Here is a 25,471-nt window from a genome sequence, read left to right as displayed (position 1 = left end):
GCCAGCAGCTGCAGTTCCCATCTGACCCCTAGCCCAGGAACTTCCATGTGCTGTGGGTGCAGCCCTAAAACAAACAAAATTACCTTAAATATCAAAGGACTGAATGTACGAATCAAAAGACAGAGAGGCAGATTGGATTTAAAAAAAAAAAAAAAAAAAGAGCCTATAATGTGCTGCACACAAAGGACCCACTTTAGGGCAAAGAACACATATAGAATGAAAGGGTGGGGATGGAAAAAGATAGGTCAAGCAAATTGAAATGAAAGGGGTCACAAAACTCCTATAAAATACTTTTTTGGGGGGCCATGCCCCTAGCATGTGGAACTCTGAGCCAGGGATCAAACATGACCCATCCATAGCAAAGACTATGCCAGATCCTTAACCCGCTGAACCACCAGGGAACTATTGTGGCAGACAAAATAGACTTTAAAACAAAGGCTATAAAGAAAGATAAAGGAGGACACTACACAGTGATAAAAGGATCAATACAAGGAAAGGACATCACATTTGTCAACCTATATGCACCCAATACAAGAGCCCCCAGATACATAAAACTACCACTAACATACACTAAGGGAGAGATGGATGGGAATACAAAAATAGTGGGAGACATTAACACCCCCTCAATCAATGGAAAGATCTTCAAGAAAGACAAAATTAAAAAGGCAACAGAGATCCTAAATGACAACAAAAATTCAACTTGATATTTTCAGGATATTACATCCAGAAAAAGCAGAATAAACATTCTTTTCAAGTACACATGGAACATTCTTTAAGACTGACCATTTACTAGGGCTCAGCGGGTTGAGGACCCAACACTGTCGCTATAAGGATGCAGGCTGGATCCCTGGCCTTGCTTGGTGGGTTAAGGATCCACCTTTGTTGCAAACTCGGATCTGGTTGTTGCAGTGGCTGTGGCATAGGCTGGCGGCTGCAGTTCCAATTCAACCCCTAGCCCAGGAACTTCCATATGCCATGCGTGTGGTTGTATAAAGAAAAAAAAAAAAACAGTATGGAGGTTACCCTAAAAACTAAAAACAGAATTGCCACATCATCCAGCAATCTTACTTCTGAGCATATACCCAGACAAAACTAATTAGAGAAGATACATGCACCCTTATATTCACCGCAGCACTGTTCACAACAGCCAAGATATGGAAGCAACCTAAATGCCCAGCGACAGATGAATGGATAAAGATGTGGTGTGTATATATCCGCATACATATATACATAATGGAATATTAAAGAAGAATAAATTAATGCCATTTGCAGCAACATGAAAAGACCAAGAGATTATTATACTAAGTGAAATAAATCACAAAGAGAAAGACAAATACTGTATGGTATCACTCATATTGGAATCTACAATATGACACAATGAGCTTGTCTACAAAACAGAAATAGACTCAGACACAGAGAAAAGACTTGCGGTTGCCGAAGGGGAGAGGGACTGGGGTGGGAAAGACTGGGAATTTGGGATTAGCAGGTGCAAACTATTGTACATAGAATGGATAAACAACGAGGTCCTGCTATATTGCAAAGGGAACAATATTCAATACTGTGATAAACTACAACGGAGAAGAATATCTATGTGTGTATAGCTGAGTCACTTTGCTGTAGAGCAGAAATACAACATTGTAAATCAACTATACTTCAATAAAAGTGAAAAAACAAGTTGATTCAGCTCAATCTACAAGCCTTAACCCCATGATGTTACTGGATGCTGCTATTTTCTTCTTACTGAAGACAGCTTGAGCAGCTTCTATTTCTGCTAAAGCCATCTTCCTACCTAACACTAATGTCACAATTACAAAGGGTATATTCATGCTGCTACACATGTTCAAAAGCTTTGGATGAGAAAGGAAAAAAATTTAAATGCAGATCTTCTTTATTTAGCTATGGTACTAGAACAACTTTGCCCAAATTGTTTTATTTTGCATAACAAGTTTATTTTTAAAAGGTATATGGACAATAAACAAAGTAAACTTCCCGTCAGATCTTAACTTCTGCCAGGTATTATCTGTCCTAGAATTGTTCCATTAAGTTCCAGTCTCTAAACATCTTAAATTCAATAATCGTCATCTTCATCAGAGTCCATTACTTTTCTTCTGTTGAACTGGAGGGAAAATTAAATGAATATCATAACATGTTTAATAAAGCATAACTCAGATATTCTGAGAAGATAAATTTCTACCTACTACTGCAAGATATTTCCGTCTTTAAAATAACTTATTTAGTGTTTCAGATCCAAGGGCAGGGAAGGACAACAAAAGAAGAGGCTTAAAAATCAGACCCTTGGAGTTCCCATCATAGCTCAGTGGTTAACGAATCTGACCAGTATCCATGAGGACGTGGGTTCGATCCCTGGCTTTGCTCAGTGGATTAAGGATCTGGCATTGCCATGAACTGTGGTGTAGGTCACAGACGCGGCTCGTATCCAGCATTGCTAAGGCTGTGGCTGTGGATGGCAGCTACGGCTCCAATTAGACCCCTAGCCTGAGAACCTCCATATGCCATGGGTGCGGCCCTAAAAAGATGTTAAAAAAAAAAAAAAAATCAAACCCTAAATATATGCAGCCTTTCTCCCTAGACTTCCTTGTGCTATAAAATGAAAATGTCTAGAGGCTGAAACATTTGCTATAATAGATGCATATGCAACACTTATTTAAAGTATCAGTCTTTCTTCTGCCATGAGCATTTGGGAAACTTACTTTAACTGTTGTTTTCTTTTCTGTTTGTTGGCTTACTTTTTCGAGGATTTCTATTAAACCTTGCTCTGATACCTAGGATAACCAGAAAGAAAAACAGTACTTTTTTTAAAACAAAGAACTGACCTCAGCAGACTGAACTTTTAGTCCTTCCGGGGTGTGGGGATAAAGGTCAAGCGGGAAGGAGAGTAGACCAGCAGCCTGAAACCCCTGGCTATAAGGCTTAGTTTTAAGTTCCACATAAAATCTGCCCTGCTGGTTTTCATTTGAGGGAGAAAAAGTATCCATCTTTAAAGAATCCGTCATTCAAGGACATTATCTGCCTTGAAATCTGTCCTTGAATCCATCATTCAAGGAAGTTAGCCTCCTTAAAAAAATCCAAAGTGAGCAGGTATTTAAGAACACCTTTATCACCACTAGCAGACAAGGACAACCACTGAGTTAAGTGTCAGGGACAGAGACACACAGCCTCTGCTCTTGAAATCTTGAGAAACCCGAAAGCAGGAAACCAGCTGTCTCTTTTACACACATTCTCAGTGTAAGGGGTTCAGGGCAGGCTGATCCCTGCAGGCTGTGGTGGCAGCAGAGGGTCTCTCAGTGTAGGTGGGGCTCCTCCGGATCTTGAAAGATTACCAGAATATATTCACAGTGGCATTATGGCAATGCACCTAATTACCAGGAGTTTTAGCACCTCCTCATTTGCAAAACAAACATAACTTTACCTATTTTAATTAGTGTTACTAAAACCTTATTTCCAGTGTAAAGCAGTTTAAGCTAGCTGACCCTAAGAATCACTGGTTTCCACATAAATTACACCAACAAGGTTCCATAGCAATGTCAGCAAAGGAAAGCAGAGGATTTTAGCAAAGACAAGCAGTTATCTTTTAGGAACTATGGTAGGTACAGCTATTCTCTCCTTCAACAATTGCTTCAAGAATTCTATAAGCAGAAAATGATGAAATTGACCTTCTGAAGATAAGTTTTGACTAAGTAGGTAACAACAGGTTAAAACTGCCTCAAAGCAGTCCAAGCTTACCTTCCCACTTAGCTGTCCATATCGTGCCATCTGTATAAGGTAGTTCTCTACTGCTTTAGTTTTCTCAGGCTTTACAAGTGCTAAGTTACTTACTAAAAAGGAAAAAAAAAAAACACACACACACACATACAAAGAAGTCAAAATTAAATGCACTTATATCATACTTTGAAACCAAGCAGTGACATTTCCAAAGCACTTCAGACTTATTTACGTCTAGAGACTAGCAAAGTAGGTAGAAGAGACACTTGATACTCCTCTGAAAAATGAAATTTAAGTTCAGCTATGTCAGTCTCAGTCAAGACCACAGAGAGGTAGCGGTAAGGCCAAGGTTAAACCTGCATCCTCAGATTCTAAGCCTTATGCTTAAAAAACAAACAAACAAAAAACCCCATATACATGACTGCTTTCTGCAAAGCTCTTTATACATTACTATGCATATAAAATCTTGCTGATCCATCTAAGTTTGCCTTCAAGTTACAATATAGAATATACTGGTTCATTCTGACTGGCTCACTGTTTCTCCTATGTGGTTTTCTCTTCAATTTTTATTATGAAAAATTACAAACATGCACTCAAATGGAGAATATAGGTATTCTTTGTTTTGTTGAGCCTCACTTTTTACACTTCACAGATAATCCATTTTTTACAAATGAAGGTTTGTGGCAAGCCTGCTTTAAGCACGTCTACTGGCGCCATTTTCCCAACAGCACCTGCTCACTTCATGCCTTTGTGTCACATTTTGGTAATTCTCATAATATTCCAAACTTTCTATTAATATTACATTTGCTACGTTATCTGTGATCAATGATCTCTGATGTTACTGCAGAAAGATCGTGACTCACTGAAGGCTCAGATGATAGCATTTTTAGCATTAAGGTTTTTTTTTTTTAAGTCTTTTTTAGGGCCGCACCATCGTCATATGGAACTTCCCAGGAGGTTGGGGCCAAATCGGAGCTGCAGCTGCCAGCCTACACCATAGCCACAGCAATGTCAGATCCTTAAACCACTGAGACCAGGGATCAAACCTGCATCATCATGGATACTATCAGTTTCTTAATCCACTGAGCCACAATGGAACCCCAGCATTAAGGTATTTTTATTTATTTGTTTATTTATTTACTTATTTTGGTTTTTTTGCCATTTTCTTGGGCCGCTCCCATGGCATATGAAGGTTCCCGGGCTAGGGGTTGAATTGGAGCTGTAGCCCCTGGCCTAAGCCAGAGCCACAGCAACACGGGATCCAAACCGTGTCTGCGACCTACTCCACAGCTCACGGCAATGCTGGATCCTTAACCTGCTGGAGCGAGGCCAGGGATCGAACCCGCAACCTCATGGTTCCTAGTCGGATTCGTTAACCACTGAGCCACGATGGGAACTCAAGGTATCTTTAAATGAAGGCATGTACATTGGTTTTTTTTTTTTTTGGCTTTTTGCTATTTCTTTGGGCCGCTCCCACGGCATATGGAGGTTCCCAGGCTAGGGGTCTAATCAGAGCTGTAGCCACCAGCCTATGTCAGAGCCACAGCAACGCAGGATCCGAGCCGAGTCTGCAACCTACACCACAGCTCACGGCAACGCCGGATCATTAACCCACTGAGCAAGGGCAGGGACCGAACCCGCAACCTCATGGTTCCTAGTCGGATTCGTTAACCACTGCGCCACGACAGGAACTCCATACATTGGTTTTTTTAAAGACATAATGCTGTTACACACCTAACGGACTATAGCCTAGCGTAGCTCAATTTTTGTATCTACTGGGAAACCAAAAAATCTGTGGGACTCACTTTATTAAGATGGGCTGGAACAAAAGCCACAGAATTTCCAAGGTCTGCCTGTACAAACAACCTGATCCCCTATTACACACTTCGACTACCAGCAACACTTTGTGATTAACTCTATTTAAGAGTTCCTGTAAATTTTCCCTTGGTATCTGTAAGGGATTGGTTCCAGGATGTTCTTTGGATGCCAAAACCTGAGGATGCTCAAGTCCCTTATATAAAATGGTACAGTACAATAATCAGCCCTCTCTATCTGTGGGTTCTAACTCCGAGGATATGGAGGATATTTATGCACCTGGAGAGCACTTCCTTGATAAGTGAGGACAGAGCTGGTACTTTTAACCATGATTTAAATACATTCTTTTAGGTTTATAAACTTCACACTTCTTATAATCTGTATCTCATGTGTTTTTAGGTTAAACAAATGCTTATTCCAGAGACAGCAATAATTTCATATATTATCTCCCTATTCAAAAAACTCAAGCCAATTTTATGGAAATAAAAAAAATGGAAGATGCTTACACCGGGCCCGGGCTGACTGATCCAGAACTTGGGCTAAGATACTGTTTCTCATTTCTGCTTCCCTATAACAAAAACAGGATAAGCAAAATTAGAATTAAGCAGTCAGCATTCCTACTAAACATGGAGAAATGTAACGAGTCCGATCTTACCCTCAAAGGCCAGCTTTATATTTTAATTATAAATCTACGAAGTTGAAAGGTAAAACTCACATTTTTATAATCCAGGGTGGGGTTTCAATTCAACCACCATTATAAACACATATTAAGTATCCATATTGAGTATCCAATGTGTGAGAGGTACTAGAAATTTGTAGTGAGATTTTAGGCACTTACAAGGACCAGGTGATGAGTCTATGTAACCTCCTCAGAGATGAAGAACCTGCGTTCCCTGGAAACGAATCTGACTAGGAACCATGAGGCTTTTGGGTTCGATCCTTGGCCTCGCTCAGTGTGTTAAGGATCCGTGTTGCTGTGAGCTGCGGTGTAGGTCGCAGACGCAGCTCAGGTCCCTCACTGCCATGGCTCTGGCGTAGGCCGGCAGCTACAGCTCTGATTAGACCCCTAGCCTGGGAACCTCCATATGCCGCAGGTGTAGCCCTGAATAGCACAAAATACAAAATACGAAAAAAAAAAAAAAAAAAGAAAGAAAGAAAAAAACTGGGATACACAGAGGCTATGCGAAGGAGACACACACAGGCAACCATGGCCCAGACAGGACCAGATCCCACATTTCAAGACTCTCAGTTCTAGTTTTGGGGTGGAGGGGAGTGAATCCTTGCATCTTCCTACCTATCTAGCAGGAACTACTGTTCCTATGTTTTTAAGCATAAATTGTTTTTCAAATAAAGCCCTTCAAAGAAATTAAAACACAACATATGCAAAAACAGAGATTCTCTGGCTCAATTAGAAGCTAGGGCTGCCTGTGCCTACTAATTACTCCTACCTGAGAAGCCTTAGGGTTCAGCAACACAGACTGAAGCCACTTCCAAAAGCCATTCCTTATTACTCCGAGTACTTCAACCCTGCCACAACCTACTACTGTATTTCACTGAATCCAAGAAACCATCTATTGTAACTCAAATCATATATAGCGTTATATATGGATGGAAAATACCCCAGAAGAAGTGCCTAACACGAGACCCTCATTCAAAGCTGAGGTATCAAAGAGCAAGAGCTTCAATACAAAGTAAACAAGAAATAAACCTGCCATGCAGAAAGAGACGGCAAGGAAGTGTGCATGCATCAACCTTGGCCCTGAGAGGAAGTTAAAAAAAAAAAAAAAAAGTCGGAGAATTTGAACTTCAAGCTCTGTAGGCTTGCTGTTTGAGTTTGCACTACCAGGGTGCAGGCAAGAGAGAATGTCAAGCAGAGAACTTTAAGAAGTCTCAGGTTAGAAATGAATGACCCAAGTGAAGCAAAAATAAATCCTCTTTAGGACAGAGAGTTTTGTGACTTATGCGAATTTCAGATATGTTAAAATGTGTGTGTGGTTGGGGGACGCACATCTTAGAATCAATGAAATTCATGTGGTAGCTTTATTTTCGTCTCAGCACTATCCCAGGTGCTTACCATCTGTCTTCTCCCTCTAAGGTAAGCTACAGAGGGCAGGAACTGTCTCTGCCTTGCCTATTTCTCTGGACCCAACATAATGGTTGGTCCAGAGCAGGTGCTCTTGGTAAGTATAAGTATTGCTAAGTTAATTAAGAGGCAGCATGGGGGAGGGGGAAATGGGGAGTTAATAGGTATAGTTTGTTTTACGAGATGAAAAAGTTCTAGAGATCTGTAGCACAATAAAGAGAATATAGTTAATACGACACAACTATACACTTAAAAATGGTTAAGATGATAAGTTTTATATTATTATTTAAAAAAAAATCAGTTAGAAAAAAAGGTAGCATGATGAGGTAACCAGCCATTTATTCAACACACCTGCCAATTGTGAGGTGCTCTGCAAGGTGCTGGGGTAAAATAACACTAAGAATAACATTAACAGTTAATATTTATTGAGCATTTACTAAATGTGAAGCACTCCTCACAACCTCCCTACCACATAGTCCTATTATCATGCTTATTTTAAGGCAATCACAGTTTAGCAGGTATGCAAACATCAACAAATTTTAGCAGAAAAACATCAATCAGTGATTGTCATATGTGATTGCCATATAGGTCATATGTGTTACTGGGTTCTATACATGTGTATTTAGTTAACAAACTAACAGAAACAACGATTTCTGCAAAAATCAGTATGCAAGGAAAAACTTTAACATTCACACATCTATTAAAAGAAAGAAAGTAAAAAACCCCCACTTTTTTGGTGAAACCATCTTTCAAAAAGTTCAGAGTTACCATAGACACAGAGAAAAGAGCAAGAGGTGAGTTGAGAGGTGGGCAAAATGGGTGAAGGCTGTCAAAAAGTAAACTTCCAGTTATAAATAAGTCATGGGGATGTAGTACACAGCATGATGACTAGAGTTAATAATACTATATTGTAGGAGTTTTCTTGCAGCACATGGGGTTAAGGATCCAGCTTGGCTACTGCAGTGGCTTGGGTCACTGCTGTGCCACAGGTTCAGTCCCAGGCCAGGGAACTTCCACATGCTGAGAGCATGACAAAAAAAAAAAAAAAAAAGTTTAAAAAATACTGTGTATTTGAACGTTGCTAAGACAGTAAATCTTAAAGTTCTCATCACAAGAAAAAAATTATATGTATGGTAATGGATGTTCACTCGACTTACGGGGGGATCATTTCACAATATATACAAACAGGAAATGATTATGTTGTACACCTAAAACTAATGTTGTGTCTATTACTCGTTAACTTAATTTAAAAAGGAGCTACTACATTAAAAAACTCAAAGTTCCAGCTCATACCTGTGCTTTGCTTCCTGTTGTGCTGCATCACCAGGATCCTGAAAAAATAATTTTATCTTTTAGAAATTTCACGGAGGAAGAAAAATAGGAACTGTTTGTTATCTCATAGAGGGAAAAAAAAAAACAAAACAAAACAGGAACGGTTCTAGATTGTTTCTGATGCCTAACAGGCTCCTGCGGTGGTAGAGACGGCAATAAATATAAAAAATAAAACAATAAAATAATAAAGCTTAGCTTCCACTTGCTACACGTTTTGATAACCTTCTAAAGTCACAATCCAATAGAATGTTTTAGGATACAAACAACCATTAGGGAGAAGAGCCTCTGTACTATGAAACCGTGTTTCATGTGGTAAGGATAATTTCTGGAAAGGAAAATGTGATTTGGTATTGGGGACGTTGATAATTCAAATAGCGCTTCCTTCCAGACCATCCCGCTCCATCCCTAAAACGCTACTCCCCCCCTCTTTTCAAGATTAAGGCGTTTTATAAACGGTACTAGAGTTCAGTGTCTGGCTCCTCTCTGGACCCGTCCCTGGGCCCGCTACAGCCTCAGCACCTGGCACAGAGCAGACCCTCAAAAAATGTTTGTCGAGCACTTGGGTCGGAAAAACTGAATTCTAGAAAATATTCTGCTAGAAGGGCTAGATTCAAGGCTAGATTCAAGAGCTAGAGGCACCGAGACCCGACAGGCTGAGCATTCTGCTCGGGACCAACGCCGGCCCTGAGGAGACCGACTCCCTGCCCAGCAGAGGCCTGCGCCAGACCCGCCCGGGACAACACGTGGTCCGCGTGCCGCCTGAACCCCTGAGCCGCGGAGTGGGGCCGAGCCACCCCGGAGTCCGCGGGTGGGCGGAGGCGGGGTAATCGGCCCCTGGGAAGGGCGCGGGCTGCGGCGCCTGCAGCCTCCGCCCGGGGCCGCGCCCTCCGCTTCGGGCGAGGGCGGCGCCCCGCAGGGGACGGGCCTGGCGGGCGGCCGGCGCGCTCACCCCATGCTTCGCCTGCAGCTCGGCCAGCCTCTGCTTCCTCAGCGCCTCGAGCTCCTCCTCAGCCATGGTGCGGCCGTCCCGGGCAAGCAGCCGCGACCACGCTTTGGCCCACTCAGAACTCCGGCTGCCCCTCGGCGCGCGCGCGGCCCTCACCACTGCGCAGGCGCCCGCAGCGCCCAGGCATCACCAATCCAACCCGAAGCCACGCCTCCAGCCCCAGCCAGGGCGCGGGGAGAGGCCCGATTCCACGATCGCAGGCGGTGAAGCACCGGGAAGAATCGCTGCGCGGGGCATTCCTTCTCCGGTCCCACTTCTCTTCTGCAAATCTGTGCTCTGCGCGTGCCGACCCCGGCCGAGCTAAAATCCGGCCCCTTGCAGGGAAAGATAATAACCTAGAAACAGGCCATCATCAACAAGCGTAATAATAGGTAAAATTTGTTGGTGGCTTACAATGCGCTAGGTTCATATCATCTCCATCAGATAAGGATCCGGGCGCTTAGAAAGGAGTGATGGAAAGGTCCTAAACCTGGACGGTGGTGATGGTTGCACAATTCTTAAATTTGCTGAAAAATATTAAATTTACACTTAAAATAGGTTGGGGGGCGCTGGAGCAATTAAAGACTCCCTGGTCACCTTGCCATTAAGGAGCCAAGAGTTCCCACTGTGGCACAGTACGTTAAGCATCCGACTGCAGCGCTTGGGGTGGCTGCTGAGGCCCAGGTTTGATCCCTGTTTGGGGAACTTAAATTTGTAGCTTAAGAAAACCCAACAAACAAGAGGAGTTAAAACAGGCCTTACCTGAGAGGTTGGAGGAGGGGCTGTGGGATGTGGTGGTGTGGGATGTGGTGTGCTCTGGTACACGCCTGACACTCCTCCCACCAACACACACACACACACACACACCCCTCCCTGGAGGTAAAAGCAGGCCTTTGGAGTGGAGAAGTTGGTGGCATGTGTTGTTTTTTTCAGTTGTGGCAATATATAAAATTGACCATTTGAACCATTTTTAAGGGCGCAGTTCAGGAGTGTTAAATACATTCACCTTGTGTAATCTTTAGAACTCTTTTCATCTTGTAAAACTGAATCCATACCCTATAAATAACAACTCCTCAATCCTTTCTACCCTAGCCCTTAAACCATTCTATGAATTTGCCCATTGTAGGTACCCCCATAAGTGGGATCATACAACGTTTGTCCTTTTGTGACTAGATTATTTCATCCATGTTGTAGCATGTGTTAGCATTTTCTTCCTTTTTAAGGGTGAATAATATTTTGTTACATATATATTTTTAAAACACATTTCCTTTATTCATCACTCGAAGTGTTTCCTCTTATGGGCTCTCGTGAATGATGCTGCGGTGAACATTGACACATAACTCTTGGGTATAAAGGATTCATGTGCTTTGAATTTGACATTCTTAACCATTAAGGATGGCTTCTCTTTAATATGCGAACAGACAAGATTTTTGCAGGGAGAGATTGTGAAAATGGCAGTCTGGAGTCTTATCTTCTGTTTCAGGGTGTCGTGTTTTGAGATCCACTGTGGACAGTCATGCAGTGGGTGATGTGATGGGTCCTGTGACTCCCACTCACACAGGTCAGCCTTGGGTGGGGAGGAGACAGCCAGGTCAGCAGACACAAGGATTCTAAACTCATTCCCTAGATCAAAAACATGTTCTCAATGAATCAAATATTTAAAAGTTTAAAAGTTAAATTAGGAGTTACCGTCGTGGCTCAGTGATTAACGAATCTGACTAGGAACCATGAGGATGTGGGTTCAATCCCTGGCCTTGCTCAGTGGGTTAAGGATCCGGCATTGCCGTGAGCTGTGGTGTAGGTCTCGGACGAGGCTCGGATACCGAGTTGCTAAGGCTCTGGCCTCTGGCATAGGCCGGCAGCTACAGCTCCAATTCGACCACTACTAGCCTGGGAACCTCCATATGCCAAGGGTGCAGCCCTAGAAAAGACAAAAAAGACAAACAAATAAAACAACGATAAATTCTTTATGTAGTTGTGTGACTATTTTAGGGCAGAAATGAAGGGACTTTCTGTCAACACACCTGGGTTGGACCCCTCTTTGAACATATTTTCATTTTCTTCATCAGCCTGATCAGGTTTTCTGTCTCTTTTCCAGGTTATTTTAATTGCTAGAGAACCATTTCATTCAGGGTTTCACGTTTTAGAAATATCTGGCTATCGCATCTGTATCTGTGGTTGTATACCTTTTAGGGATTGCTGATTTGATTGCTTTTTATAGGGGTTATTGTTTCTTCTTTGTGTTTTCTTTCTTTTCTTTTTTTTTTTTTGTTCTGTTACTTTGCAAATTCTTGGGCTGCTCCCACGGCATATGGAAGTTCCTAGGCTAGGGGTTTAATCGGAGCTGCAGCCACCAGCCTACGCCAGAGCCACAGCAACTCAGGATCTGAGCCTTGTCTGTGACCTACACCACAGCTCACGGCAACGCTGGATCCTTAACCCACTGAGCAAGGCCAGGGATCGAACCTGCAACCTCATGGTTCCTAGTCGGATTCGTTAACCACTGCTCCACGACAGGAACTCCGTTCTTTGTGTTTTCTGATTATACTTTCCAGCCATTTTAATGTTTTGCTGGGCGTTTTTCCCCCCAAGGAACTCAAATTTATTAGTATTGATTACTTTCTTTTTTAATCTTTGTTTCTACCTCCTTTCATATTTCCATTGTATTGTAACTGTCCTTTCGGTTCCTTCCAAATGTTCTATTTGTCTATTTTTATTCTTTCTTTTTAATAATGAAAACATTTAAGGAATGCATTTACTTGTGAATACAGTTTTGTGTGTGTAGATATACATATATATATCGTATTTTCAATGTTCTTATCTTTTTCTCTTTCACAATGTTTTAAAATGTTTTTCTGTCTTGTAAAGGTAATAATTTCGTTAAACCCTGATCAAAATAATATTGATTTTAAAAAAATCAGTGGGGAGGAGTTCCCATCGTGGCTCAGTGGTTAACGAATCCGACTAGGAACTATGAGGTTGCGGGTTCGATCCCTGGCCTTGCTCAGTGGGTTAAGGATCCGACGTTGCCATGAGCTGTGGTGTAGATTGCAGATGTGGCTCGGATCCGGAGTTGCTGTGGCTCTGGCGTAGGCCAGTGGCTACAGCTCCGATTGGACCCCTGGCCTGGGAATCTCCATATGCCGCGGGAGTGGCCCAAAATATCACAAAAAAGGAAAAAAAAAATCAGATGGGAGTTCCTGCTGTGGTGCATCAGGGACACAGTTTCCATTCCTGGCCCCGCACAGTGAGTTAAGAATCCATTGTTGCCGCAGCTGTGGCTTAGGTTGCAACTGTGGCTCAGATCTGATCTCTGGCTTGGGAGCTCCATATGCCGTGGGTCGGAGGAAAGGAAGGAAGGAAGGAAGGAAAGAAAGAAAGAGAAAGAAAGAAAGATTGATTTTAAAATCAGTGGTACAGAGGGAAGGCAGCTCTTCCTGGCCCAGTTCTAACCAACTCAGTCTCAGTTCCCCAAAGGTAAAACTTTCCCTCTAGTTCCTTCTAGTATTACCTTCGCTTATTCTTTTATGAACTGTGTGTTGAGTGTTGGCCTGCTCGTGCCAAGGACATGTTCTAGATACCAGTGTATACAGAGGTGAATAAAAACAGGCAAGCCTCCCTCCCTCCCCCTCCTACATAGCACTGGTGAAGTGGGGTTATAATATAAATGTAGAAATAAAAGGCAGAACACGTGTATTAGATGTGGTAACTAAAGTAGTACTGAGAAAAATAAAATCAGGTAGCGGGAATGGTTCACGTGGTAGGTCTGCCAAGTGTTTATTGAGATGGTGACTTTTGACTTGACGGAGGCACAGAGAGTCACAGAGGTTTCTTGTGGAAGAGAATTCCAGGCACAGGGAACAGAAAGGCAAGGGTCCTAAAGTAGGAGCCTGCCTGAAATGTTTTTTTGTTTGTTTCTTTTTTTGGTCTTTTTGCCATTTCTTGGGCCACTCTCGAGGCATATGGAGGTTCCCAGGCTAGGGGTCCAATTGGAGCTGTAGCCACCGGCCTACACTAGAGCCACAGCAACACGGGATCCGAGCCATGTCTGCGACCTACACCACAGCTCATGGCAACGCCAGATGCTCAACCCACTGAGCAAGGGCAGGGATCGAACCCGCAATGGTTCCTCATGGTTCCTAGTCAGATTCATTAACCACTGAGCCACGACAGGAACTCCTGAAATGTTTAAGGAACTGCAAGTGAGCCACTGAGGCAGGACTGTAAACAGTGGGAGTGGGGAGAAGGCAAATGCAGAATCAGGAAGTGGGTTGATGCTCTATATTTGAATAATATACCTATGCGCTCATGTCTTAATTTGCATCATTTAGACATCGTCCGATGATCTCCTCCCATGATGGATAAGGATTTAACACATTCTGCAATCCCTATTTCTCTTCCTCTTTTTCCTAAGGCTCATACCCCTTTTCAGTTCCAAAGTTGTTTATTTTTCTATCCTTAAGCAATACATGTACTTATTGCATCCCTTCTGTTTTTTATTCCATCAGGTATAGACAGTGTCTCTTGACTCCCAGCTTTAAAAGATGAAGATACCAGCATTTCTACCCTTCCAGTAAGTTCACATCCTTTTTTTTTTCTACATGCTCCACTTCAATTATCTGTGCTACATCTCATTGATATTCCAACCTGTTATCATAATTTAGTCTTTTTTTTTCTTCGTGTTTTATTGAGATATGATTGGCTATAGCACTGTGTAACTTTAAGGTGTATAGCATAATGATTTGACATACATATATATCGTGAAATAATTACCACAATAAGTTTAGTGGATATCCAGCCTCTCATTTAGGCGCAAAAAGAAAAGAAAAAAATTTTTTAATTTTTATTTTATTTTATTTTTATGGCTGCACCTGCAGTGTATGGAAGTTCCCAGGTTAGGGGTCAAATCAGAGCTGCAGCTGCCAGCCTGCGCCACAGCCACGGCAATAGCAACGCTGGATCACAGCCACATCTGCGACCTATGATGCAACTTGTGGCAATGCTGGATCCTTAACCCACTGCATGAGGCCAGGGATTGAACCCACATCCTCACAGAGACAGCATCAGGTCCTTAACCCGCTAAGCTGCAATGGGAACTCCAAGGAAAATTAAAAAAAATTTTTTTTGTTGCGATGAGAGTTTTTAGGATTTACTCTCTTAACAACTTTCATATATAATATACGGCAGTGTTAACTATATTTTGTACATTATAGCCCTAGTACTTCGTCTTATAACTGGCACTTTATAACTTTTGATTACTTTCATTCAACTCCTCCTCCCCTGAGGAAACCCTCCAACCCTGTAACTACAGATCTGGTCACTTTTGCCATGAGTTTGTTTGTTTAAAATATAATGGACTGGAATTCCCATTGTGGCTCAGCAGTTAACGAACCCAACAAGCATCCATGAGGACGGGGGGTTCGATCCCTGGTCTCGCTTGGTGGGTTAAGGATCTGGTGGTGCCGTGAGCTGTGGTGTGGGTTGCTCGGATCCCGTGTGGCTGTGGCTGTGGCTGTGGTGTAGGCCGGCAGCTACAGCTCCAATTGGACCCCTAGCCTAGGAACCTCCATATGCTGCAGGTGCAACCCTAAAAAGACAAAAAAGATTGACTTTCTTTGTGGTTCACTTGTTTTGTTTTAGATTCCCCACATAAGTGAAATCCTATGGTATTTGTCCTTCTCTGTCTGACTTATTTTGCTTAGCATAATATTCTCTAGGTCCACCTATGTTATTGCAAATGGCAAGATTTCCTTCCTTTTATGGCTGAATGATAATTCCGTTGTATCTTTATGCCTCATTTTCTTTATCCATTCATCCATAGATGGACATTTAGGTTTTTTCTGTGTCCTGGTTATTGTTTATGATGCTGCAATGAAATCAGAGGTGACTTTGTTTTTCTTTATCAAAGAAAATTGAACATTTCTTTCTAAATGCTCCTTCATATCCTGTGTTCTGAATGATTCTACTTTTATTGTTAGGTATCTGTGTTATAAAGGCCTTCCTCTTACTTTTTTTTTTTTTCTTTGTAAGGCCACATCCACAGCACATGGAAGTTCCTGGACCAGGGATAGAACTCCCAAGGCTTTTATTATTTATTTATTTATTTTTGGCACACCTACGGCATGCAGAAATTTCTGGGCCAGGGATGGAACTCTAGCCACAGCAGTGACAATGCCAAATCCTTTTTTTTTTTTTTCTTTTTAGGGCAGCGCCTGTAGCATATGGAGGTTCCAAGGCTAGCAGTCCAATCAGAGCTACAGCTGCCAGCCACGCCACAGCCACAGCAACACCAGATCCAAGCCATGTCTGCAACCTATGCCACAGCTCATGGCAACACTGGATCCTTAGCCCACTGGGTGAGGCCAGGGGTCGAACCCACAACCTCATGGTTCCTAGTCAGATTCGTTTCCACTGTGCCATGATGGGAACTCCACAATGCCAAATCCTAACCACTAGGCCACCAGGGAACTCCCTCTTCCCTCTTTAATCTGGGCAGTTCCAGGACTGTTGCATTCCTGTCCTTCCATTTGTTGCTATTTTAGGTTGTATCCTGTTTCTTGGATGCTCTATTTTCTATCCTGGTTTAATCCCTCATTTTGTTGAAATACATCTTCAAGCAATTTTCTAAAAACAGCTGGCAGGTAAAATTTTGATGTTCTTGCATCTCTGAATATTTACTCTTATGCTTGACTAATTGTGTGGATGATTATAAACTTCCAGACAAAATAATTCTACACACATATGTGCATGCATACACAGCACACACACCCGCCCCCATACACTCACACACAGTTTTTCTGAAGCATTTGATTGTAACCTGCAGATACCCTATTGCTTCACCCTTAAGTATATATACCCTAAGAACAAACTACAACTACAAGTATTACACCCAATGAATTAATATAGATAAGATATCATCTAATTGGTACACAACCCCATGTATCTCTTCAGTTGTCCAAATAAACTTTACCACACCTGTTTGTTTTCTTCTCAGCTCATGATTCATTTGTGTTTAGTAATCAGTCCCTTTGAAGTATGAAGGTATATCTCATCTGTTTTCTACCATTTGGTGTTGGTGATTAAAAAAAAAAATCTGAATTTTGGGAGTTCCCATCATGGCTCAGAGGAAATGAATCTGACTAGTATCCATGAGGAACAGGTTCGATCCCTGGCCTTGCTCAGTGGGTTAAGGATCTGGTGTTGCCATGAGCTGTGGTGTAGGTCCCAGATGAGGCTCAGATCTGGCATTGCTGTGGCTGTGGCAGAGGCTGGCAGCTGTAGCTCCAATTCGACCTCTAGCCTGAGAACCTCCATAGGCTGAGGATGCGGCCCTAAAAAGACAAAAAAAAAAAAAATCTGAATTTTGTTCCTTCATAAATGGTATTTTTTTCCTTCTGGAAGCTTTTAGAATATTTTCTTTTTTCCCCAATGTTCTAAAACTTTGGATACATATGGGTCTTTTAAAAATCCTTGTGCTCTTTGCTTTGTAGGTATTTTCAATCTAAAAACTTGTAACTTTAACCTTTGGGAGACTTTGGCATACTGTTCATTTGATCATGTTTCCCCTCTGATTTCTGTCTCTCTGTCTGGAATGCTTGTAAAAACTGGACCTCCTGGATAGATCCTCTAGGTCTCTTTTCATTCATGTCGTCCATCTCATGGGTTTGTTTTCTTCTCCTTTCTGGAAAATTTATTCTCTTTTATTTTCTGAGCCTTCTATTCAGTTTATTTCAGTATCATATTTTCATTTTATAAGAGCCCTTTCTTGCTCTCTGGTTGTGCCGTTTACTTAGTAGCTTGTTCTTGATTTTGATGCAATACCTTCTTGAATATAGTTGTGATAATAATCAGAAAAAATTTAAATTCTCAAAAAAAATAAAAGGGAGTTCCTGTCATGGCGCAGTGGAAATGAATCCAACTAGGAACCATGAGGTTGCAGGTTCGATCCCTGGCCTTGTTCAGTGGGTTAGGGATCCGGAGTTGCCATGAGCTGCGGTGTAGGTTGCAGATGAGGCTCGGATCCCCAGTTGTTGTTGCTGTGGTGCAGGCCGGCAGCTGTAGCTCCGATTAGATCCCTAGCCTGGGACCTTCCATTTGCCATGGATGCGGCCCTCAAACACAAAAAAGAAAAAATTTAAATTCTCTTCTATTTCCTAAAGTAGTTCTCTTTCCTTTGAGGGTTTGTTTTATTTTGTTTTTTGTTTTTTTGTTTTTTTTTCTTGTTGGCGGTATTTTTTCAAGGCAATCCTTAGCAAATGAATACACATACTGTCTCTCTCGGTTTGTCTTCCCTCCCTCCCCCCCTTTCTTCCTTCCTCCTTCCTTCCTTTTCTCCTTCCCTCTCTTCCTCCTTCTCCCTTTTCTTCTTCTTTGTTATTAAATTTCTTCATGGACAAGCTCTCAGATGTTTCATTTGCAGAGCTGACCTTTCTTGGTCCTACATTCCAAACAAGGGGAGGGGGTAAGGACTAGAATGTTTACGACAGAGCTTTTCAAGGAACCTCGGTGTTTTAGGCCCGGTCTTCCTTGCATCCTCTCTCTTGTGCCTCTCTGGGATTCTGTAGAAAAGATGAGCAGCCTATGGTGGGTCGTTATTATCACGTCTATATCCGCTTGACCTCATCTTCGAATTTTTTCAAAGCTCTCCCCCACCAATGGACAATTTCCTGTTCTCTTGTCATTATGGATTTAGTCCCCAGTTTAGTCTTTTCCTACCATTTTTGTAGGCTCTTAGGGGGAAGAATAGAAAAATGGAGTGGTCCAGCCATCATTCTGAAAATAGCACTTGTCTTCTTATCTCTAGCTTGCAATTCTGATCGGCTTAGCTAAGTTGCTTAGGAGGCTTACATCAGTCAGGATGGGCTAGGCTCTGCTGTCAAAACAAAACCCTCAAAATCTTCATGGCTTAAAACAACAAAAGTGTCTTTCTTTCTTACCGAGGTTGGCTGGAGGTTCTGGCCCAGGTCTCCTCACTCTGAGACCCAGGCTAGCAGAGCCTCTGCCATCTCCATGTTACCCGTTGCCATGGCAGAGAGAACCTTGTGAATTGTTTCTATAAGTTTCCACCCAGAAATGATACCTGTCATTTCTTTTCATATTTCATTGGCCAAAGCAAATAATTTGACTATTCCCAACATCCAAGAGGGTAAAGAAGTACAGTCCTATCCTATGCCTGGCAAATGGAAAGCTGAGAATGTTTGTTGCACAGTACAGGGAACCACCAGAGGATTATAAAATTTCAAGTGGCTGGATTTTAAACTTTTAACTCTTGAATTTTGTAAAAAAAAAAAAAAAAATTGTATTGCAGTCAGACTGTGAGCTTGTGTAAAATTCCTGAGGGTTTTTTCTTTTTCATTGTGTTATTTGTGACTAATTTTTTTTTTTTTGTCTTTTTGCCAATTCTTGGGCCGCTCCCACGGCACATGGAGGTTCCCAGGCTAGGGGTCGAATCAGAGCTGCCAGCCTACGCCAGAGCCAGAGCAATGCAGGATCCGAGCTGCGTCTGCGACCTACACCACAGCTCAGGGCAACACCAGATCGTTAACTCATTAAGCAAGGCCAGGGATCGAACCTGCAACCTCATGGTTCCTAGTCAGATTCGTTAACCACTGCGCCATGACGGGAACTCCCGTGACTAATTTTTAAAAAATGTTTTACGGGGGAGTTCCCCTCATGACTCTCTGATAACCCAACTAGTATCTATGAGGATGCGGGTTCGATCCCTGGGCTCACTCAGCGGGTTAAGGATCCGGCGTTGCCACGAGCTAAGGTGTAAGTTGCAAACTTGGCTTGGATCTGGCATTGCTGTGGCTGTGGCGTAGGCCTGCAGATGCAGCTCTGATTCCACTCCAGCCTGGGAACTTCCATATTCCGCAGGTGCAGCCCTAAAAAGGCAAAAAAAATTATGTTTTATGGAATTGGAAAATGAGTACTCTCTGTTGGTTTTAGACAAGTGTGACACGTTCACAACATGAAACTATATCTTCTTTATACCTGTTAATTTTTAAATCTACCAGATCTATCAAAGCCTAAAGAATTATTTAAAATTCTTACTATACTATTGTATTTCTATAGATTTCTCCTTGTTTTTATAACAGTTTTGCACTGTTATTCACCTTGTAAGTTTTCAGAGTAGATACGCATTTTCTATTTTGTTTAAATAACCGTTGTCTCAATTAATGGGACTTTAAAATTCCTGTTTCACTGACTACATGTATTTTGGAGTCTCTTAGGATCTCAAACTGTCTCTTAATTTTTAAAAATAGCATTGCATTTGGTGGTAATTTCTTAAATAATGATGCTAAAAGCACAGGCAACAAGAGTAAAAATGAATATACTGGACTTCATCAAAATTTAAAACTTCCATGTAGCAAAGAACATTATCAATATAATGAAAAGGCAACCTACAGAATGGAAGAAAATATTTACAAATGATCTATCTGATAAGGGGTTGATGTCTATAATATGAAGAATTCCTATGATTCAACAACAACAAACTAACAACCCAATTTAAAAAAGGGCAAAGAACTTCAATAGACATTTCTACAAAGAAGTTTTACAAATGACCAACAAGCACATGAAAAGATGCTCAACATTTTGGAGTTCCCACTGTGGCGCACTGGGATTGGCAGCATCTCTGGAGCCCTGGGACACAGGTTCAATCCTTGGCCCAGCACAGTGGGTTAAGGATCTGGTGTTGCTGCAGCTGTGGTGTAGATTGCAATTGTGGGTTGGATCTGATCCCTGGCCTGGGATCTCCACATGCTGCAGGGTGGCCAAAAAGGGGGAAAAAAAATCCTCAACATCACTAATTACTAGGGGAATATCTATATATCCGAATCACTTCGTTGTACCCCTGAAACTAACACAACATTAAATCAACTATAATTCATTTTAAACAAAACAAAATCACAGTGAGGTACCGCTGTAGTGGCTACTGTCAAAAAAATCCCCAGAAAATAGCAAATGGTAATGAGAATGTGAAAAAATTGGAGTCTTTGTGCACTGTTGGGAATATAATATGGAGCAGTTGCTGGGAAAGCAGTACGGTGGTTCCTCAAAAAATTAAAATTAAAAATAACCATATGATCTAGCAATTCATTTCTGGGCATATACTTAAAGGATGTGAAAGCAAAGTCTTGAAGAGATATTTGCACACCCATGTCCATAGCAGCATTCTTCACAATAGCCAAAAGGTGAACACAACCTACTTGCCCCATGGCTTTCTGGTTTTCTATTAGCTTCTCCTTTGTGGGATCTGGCTGGCTCTTTCTCCTGATATTTTTCTTTCTTTTTTTTATATATAATGATTTTTATTTTTTCCATTATAGCTGGTCTACAGTGTTCTATCAATTTTCTACTCTACAGCATGGTGACCCTGTTACACATACATACATACATATATATATATATATATATATATATATATATATATATTCTTTTTTTTCTCACATTATCATGCTCCATCATAAGTGACTCGACATAGTTCCTCTCCTGACTTTTTATACTCACTCCCCGGCTATCTCATCCAGTGCCGTCTATACCCTGGTGACTCTCAAATCCTATCTGCAGCCCTTGGAACTCAGTGCAGAGTGTCCACTGGCCCATCCACATCATAGGTGTCTACCATGCATCTGAAATTCAATGTGCCCCAAACAAATCCTGACTTCTCCTTCAGAACCTACCCCCTTCCAATGTTTGCCATCTCAGTAAATGCACCATCTTGCCACCAGGTCAAAAAAAACCAGGCACCTTCATATTTGTACACCAAAGATCTTGGAGTCACCTTGACCCTTCTCTTTCTGTCTCACCCCACATCCAACTCACCTGAATACCCTGTGGTCTCTCTTCAACATCTCTCCAGGATCCGACTCCTCTTCGCCTCCTCTCCCACTCCCTGTCTTGGTCAAGCAAGCTTCTTCAGCTGGAGTGCTGTGATGACTTCTTAGCTAAATGAACAAATGAATAAATGATGCTGCGAGTGTTGCAATTAACGCTATCAACATAGACATGTATTCCTGAGAACACCAGCAGACATGTAACTGAACAGGTTCCCATGCAGCTGCAGGTGAGAATAGGTGATCCTGTATCAGCCGATATAACCCAGAGAACTAGCAGTATCCCCACTAGTACTGGATTTGGTAGCTACTCTTGCCCAGTAGCTAAAGTCGAACTGGTAAAAGAACACTAGTTATCATTGGGAAGTCTGCAAACACACATGCCTGCAACCCTATTAACTAATTGAAATTAAATTTGTAGGGTCATCAGAACTTGGAGAAATCAGAGAATTTGAGATACTGACCATGCAAAGAACGAGACTATCAGAGAATGGGCTGTTGTGCTCCGGCTGATTGATGGTTCTGAGAGGAGCAAATAGGGTCCGAGTTTCAGAAAGTGTGGGGTCAGACACCCCCACCCCCACCCTGAGTCTTATCCACTTCCCATATCTGTTTTTGGAAATAGAAACAGCTGGAGTTTAACAGTTGATTTTTTTGGTTTGGCCAAAAGGGACACAGCAAAGTTGTGGCACTGAAATATTTCTGCTGTCAGGGTGGCTGCTACATTAAAACATCCCGTTGCTGAGAAAGAAGCAAGCCTTAAAGTGGGACGAGTGGTAGGAGGCTGAGGGTGGGGTGTGGCCATGTGTCTTGAGTGGCGCTGCTTACAGATGGGGCAGAAGGTGCTAAGCCTTCTGGGTGATATGGTCTCCTTGGCACCATACAAGGCAGCTGCTGGGCACGCTAGGACTCGGCAGAGCAGAGCACTAGCAAAACTGTTGGCGGGGTCTGACACAGAGCTGGGGGAGCTTCCGGCAGTGGCTGTGCAGGAGGTAAAAGAAGGAGGGAGAGGAGTTCCCGTTGTGCCTCAGCAGGTTAAGAACCCAACATCGTGTCAGGGAGGGTGCGAGTTCAATCCCTGGTCTCGCTCGGTGGGTTAAGGATCTGGTGTTGCTGCAAGTTGCAGCGTGGGTTGAAGATGTGGCTTGGATCCGGTGTTGCCATGGCTGTGGCGTAGGTCGGCAGCTGCAGCTCTGATTCCATCTCTAACCAGGGAACTTCCATATGCTGCAGGTGTAGCCATTAAAAAAAAAAAAAAAAGAAGGGGAGAGAGAGAGAGAGGAGGGTCACCTTGCAGGGGCTGCCTCTCAGCATCCCTTCTGTGACATATTTCAGGATGGACACAGGTGATGGGGACAGTACATCTTGGCTTTCTTTGTGTTTTCCATCACTTCCACCTCTTGCTCCTGGTTCCAGGAGCAGCACAGAAAGTCGCAGGATCCCATAGAGGCAGAGCCTACAGAACGAGTCTGTCTCTCTGAATGTTCAGCCCCATCTTTCTCCTCCCAGGACAGGCCACCTGCTCTACGTAGGTCCCCAAGGATCCCTGAGTGCCTGGGGCTCTTAATATCTCCTGCCAGCAGCAGAGGGAGCCCACACTCTACCAAAAGGGATTGAGTTTTTCATTAGACTACAAAACCAAATACAGTAACTCGGTTTTTTGTTGTTGTTTTCTGGTTTGTTTTTTTTTTTTTTTGCCACACAGTATGTCCTTATAGATGAAGCTTTAATCTCCCTCATCCATCTCTGTTGCTGTAAATTCCTGCTCCATTGGTACCATATGCCCAGATTCACTGGAAGAAAGCCACAGCGAGCTTGGAGGCCCACTTGGGCTTCTGAGCTGTTTGTGCTGCGTGTTAAATTGCATATTATCTCACACTGTAAGGTTGTGTCTTGAAAAGCTCTTTTATATCAGTTTATTAGCCACCCTGCAGTTGATCAGTTACATTATGGAGGGGTACCGTGGAGCTCACTGACGATTACGAGGTGCAAGAGGCAGAAGGAAAATTAGGCCCGAAGCACAATGGAGTGGGGGGCTCATCAGATCACTGAGCAGCTGCCTATTCGCCTTCTCATCTGTTTCTCGGTCATAGATAGTGATGCTTCTTTTTACAGAGCAGGCACACACTACACAGAAGGGCATTTTGAATTTCAAAATCCTTTCAGGCTCACTGTTTTTTGTTTGTTTGTTTGTTTATTTTTCCTGTCTTTTTAGAGCCGCACCCACAGCATAGGGAAGTTCCGAGGCTAGGGGTTGAATTGGAGCCGTAGCTGCCAGCCTACACCACAGCCACAGCAAAGCAGGACCAAGCCACATCTGCAACCTACACTGCAGCTCACGGGAGCACCGGATCCCAGACCCACTGAGCAAGTCCAAGGATCAAACCTGCATCCTTATGGATACTAGTCAGGTTCCTTACTGCTGAGCCACGATGGGAGCTCCTCTGCTGACTTAAAGGCACAGTGTAAGATGCCAGGACCCACAAGGGTTACTCTTGGGCTGAGCCACAGCATCATTGTTCCTTATAACATGCTCTTTCCTGGAAAAAGAAACAAGTTCTCCTTTTCCTTCATTTCCCTCCCCAAGCAACTGACCAAATTCTGTAACCACTCTTAGGAGGAAAAAAAAACTTCAGGTCCTTTATCCTTTAGGATGACAGCTGTCATTTGTGCCTGGTGGGAAAGGGGGGGCCAACAGGAAACATTTAGGAAAGGGTTTCTTGGAGTTTCCTGGAGGCTCAGTGGGTTAAAGATCCAGCGTTGCCGCTGCCAAGGCTTGGGTCCCTGCTATGGTCTGGGTTTGATCCCTGGCCTGGGGAACTTCCACATGACGAGGGCGTGGCCAAAACCTAAAACCACTTGTGGAGTCTTTGGCTTTGGGAGCAGCTCTGCTTGAGCTTTTGTGACCTGGCCAGGGTGGCATCTTCCACCGGGCGAGGACATCACCCCGGGACCCCGACTAGGGCCTCCTTCTCCTAGCTGGAAAGCTAACAGGTTTTACTTTTGAAGCCCCCACTACATAAAATGTCAAAAAAAAAAAAAAAAAAACCAATAGAAAGGCAACTCTGATTCCACCCCTAGCCTGGGAACTTCCATGTGCTGCAGGTGCAGCCATTAAACATCATGATAGTGTTTAAGTAAATAATAAATGACAAGATGGGCATGGAAACTAGCTGACATACTCTGTCTCATCCAGGGTATTAATCCTGACATTGCATCTTTTTCTCTCTAGTTTGTTGCTGATACATTTTTTTTTCCCTCCCAGGCCGTGTGTACGCCCGTGGTCAAGGGAGAGCTGTGGGTTCTAGGCCTTGTCCCTGGGTGGCGGCCTTGATGCAGTCAGTGGGGGGCTGAATGGTTGGGGGCCAAAATGTCCTAGCCCTTACCTGCCTGGTCCAAAGAGAACCGACCTCAAAGGAAATTAAGAAGACCCTTACCTGTCCTTACATAGAACCAGAAAGACTCTCACCTGTTGGTTAAAGAAACGGTACTGAGAAGGGGGTTCTGTTTCTAGCAATATGATTATTCATCCATTCACATGGTCCTTCAAAAAACATTTTTTTGAAAGCCTACTAAGCTTCAGGCCTAGTTCTGGGCATTTGGGAAACAAAGGCAGATAAGATGCAGTGGGAGTTCCTATTGTGGCTCAGTGGGTGAAGAACCTGACATGGTATCTGTGAGGATGCAGGTTTGATA

At 42.8% G+C, this 25,471-nt stretch overlaps 1 protein-coding gene across 2 annotated transcripts; it reads right to left on the bottom strand.

Annotated features, from left to right (window-relative positions):
* Positions 1 to 1,927: 1,927 nt before the first annotated feature.
* Positions 1,928 to 10,079, bottom strand: PDCD5 (programmed cell death 5). 2 transcript variants are annotated; one of them, XM_047792165.1, is made up of 6 exons: positions 9,903 to 10,079; positions 8,915 to 8,952; positions 6,045 to 6,106; positions 3,745 to 3,836; positions 2,712 to 2,783; positions 1,928 to 2,116 (listed from the first exon to the last, which is right to left on the bottom strand). In XM_047792165.1, the coding sequence occupies exons 1-6, from the start codon at positions 9,966 to 9,968 to the stop codon at positions 2,069 to 2,071; spliced, it is 378 nt and encodes a 125-aa protein (XP_047648121.1). In that variant the 5' UTR covers positions 9,969 to 10,079; the 3' UTR covers positions 1,928 to 2,068. The 2 variants fall into 2 exon arrangements, with proteins under 2 accessions (XP_047648121.1, XP_047648122.1); XM_047792166.1 differs by lacking the exon at positions 2,712 to 2,783.
* Positions 10,080 to 25,471: the final 15,392 nt, after the last annotated feature.

Source organism: Phacochoerus africanus, chromosome 8, assembly GCF_016906955.1.
Source record: "Phacochoerus africanus isolate WHEZ1 chromosome 8, ROS_Pafr_v1, whole genome shotgun sequence".
Classification (NCBI taxonomy): Eukaryota; Metazoa; Chordata; class Mammalia; order Artiodactyla; family Suidae; genus Phacochoerus; species Phacochoerus africanus.
The sequence above is the reverse complement of the archived record's forward strand: the minus strand, read 5'-3'. Positions and strand labels throughout refer to the sequence as shown.

Excerpts from the sequence above, each read along its gene's own strand:
- PDCD5 (XM_047792165.1), bottom strand. The coding sequence starts at position 9,968 with ATGGCTGAGGAGGAGCTCGAGGCGCTGAGGAAGCAGAGGCTGGCCGAG. Across the intron at positions 2,784-3,744 it reads ATGGACAGCTAAGTGGGAAG|GTATCAGAGCAAGGTTTAAT; the intron begins GTAAGCTTGGAC and ends TGGTTATCCTAG. Across the intron at positions 2,117-2,711 it reads AAAAGAAAACAACAGTTAAA|TTCAACAGAAGAAAAGTAAT; the intron begins GTAAGTTTCCCA and ends TTTTCCCTCCAG.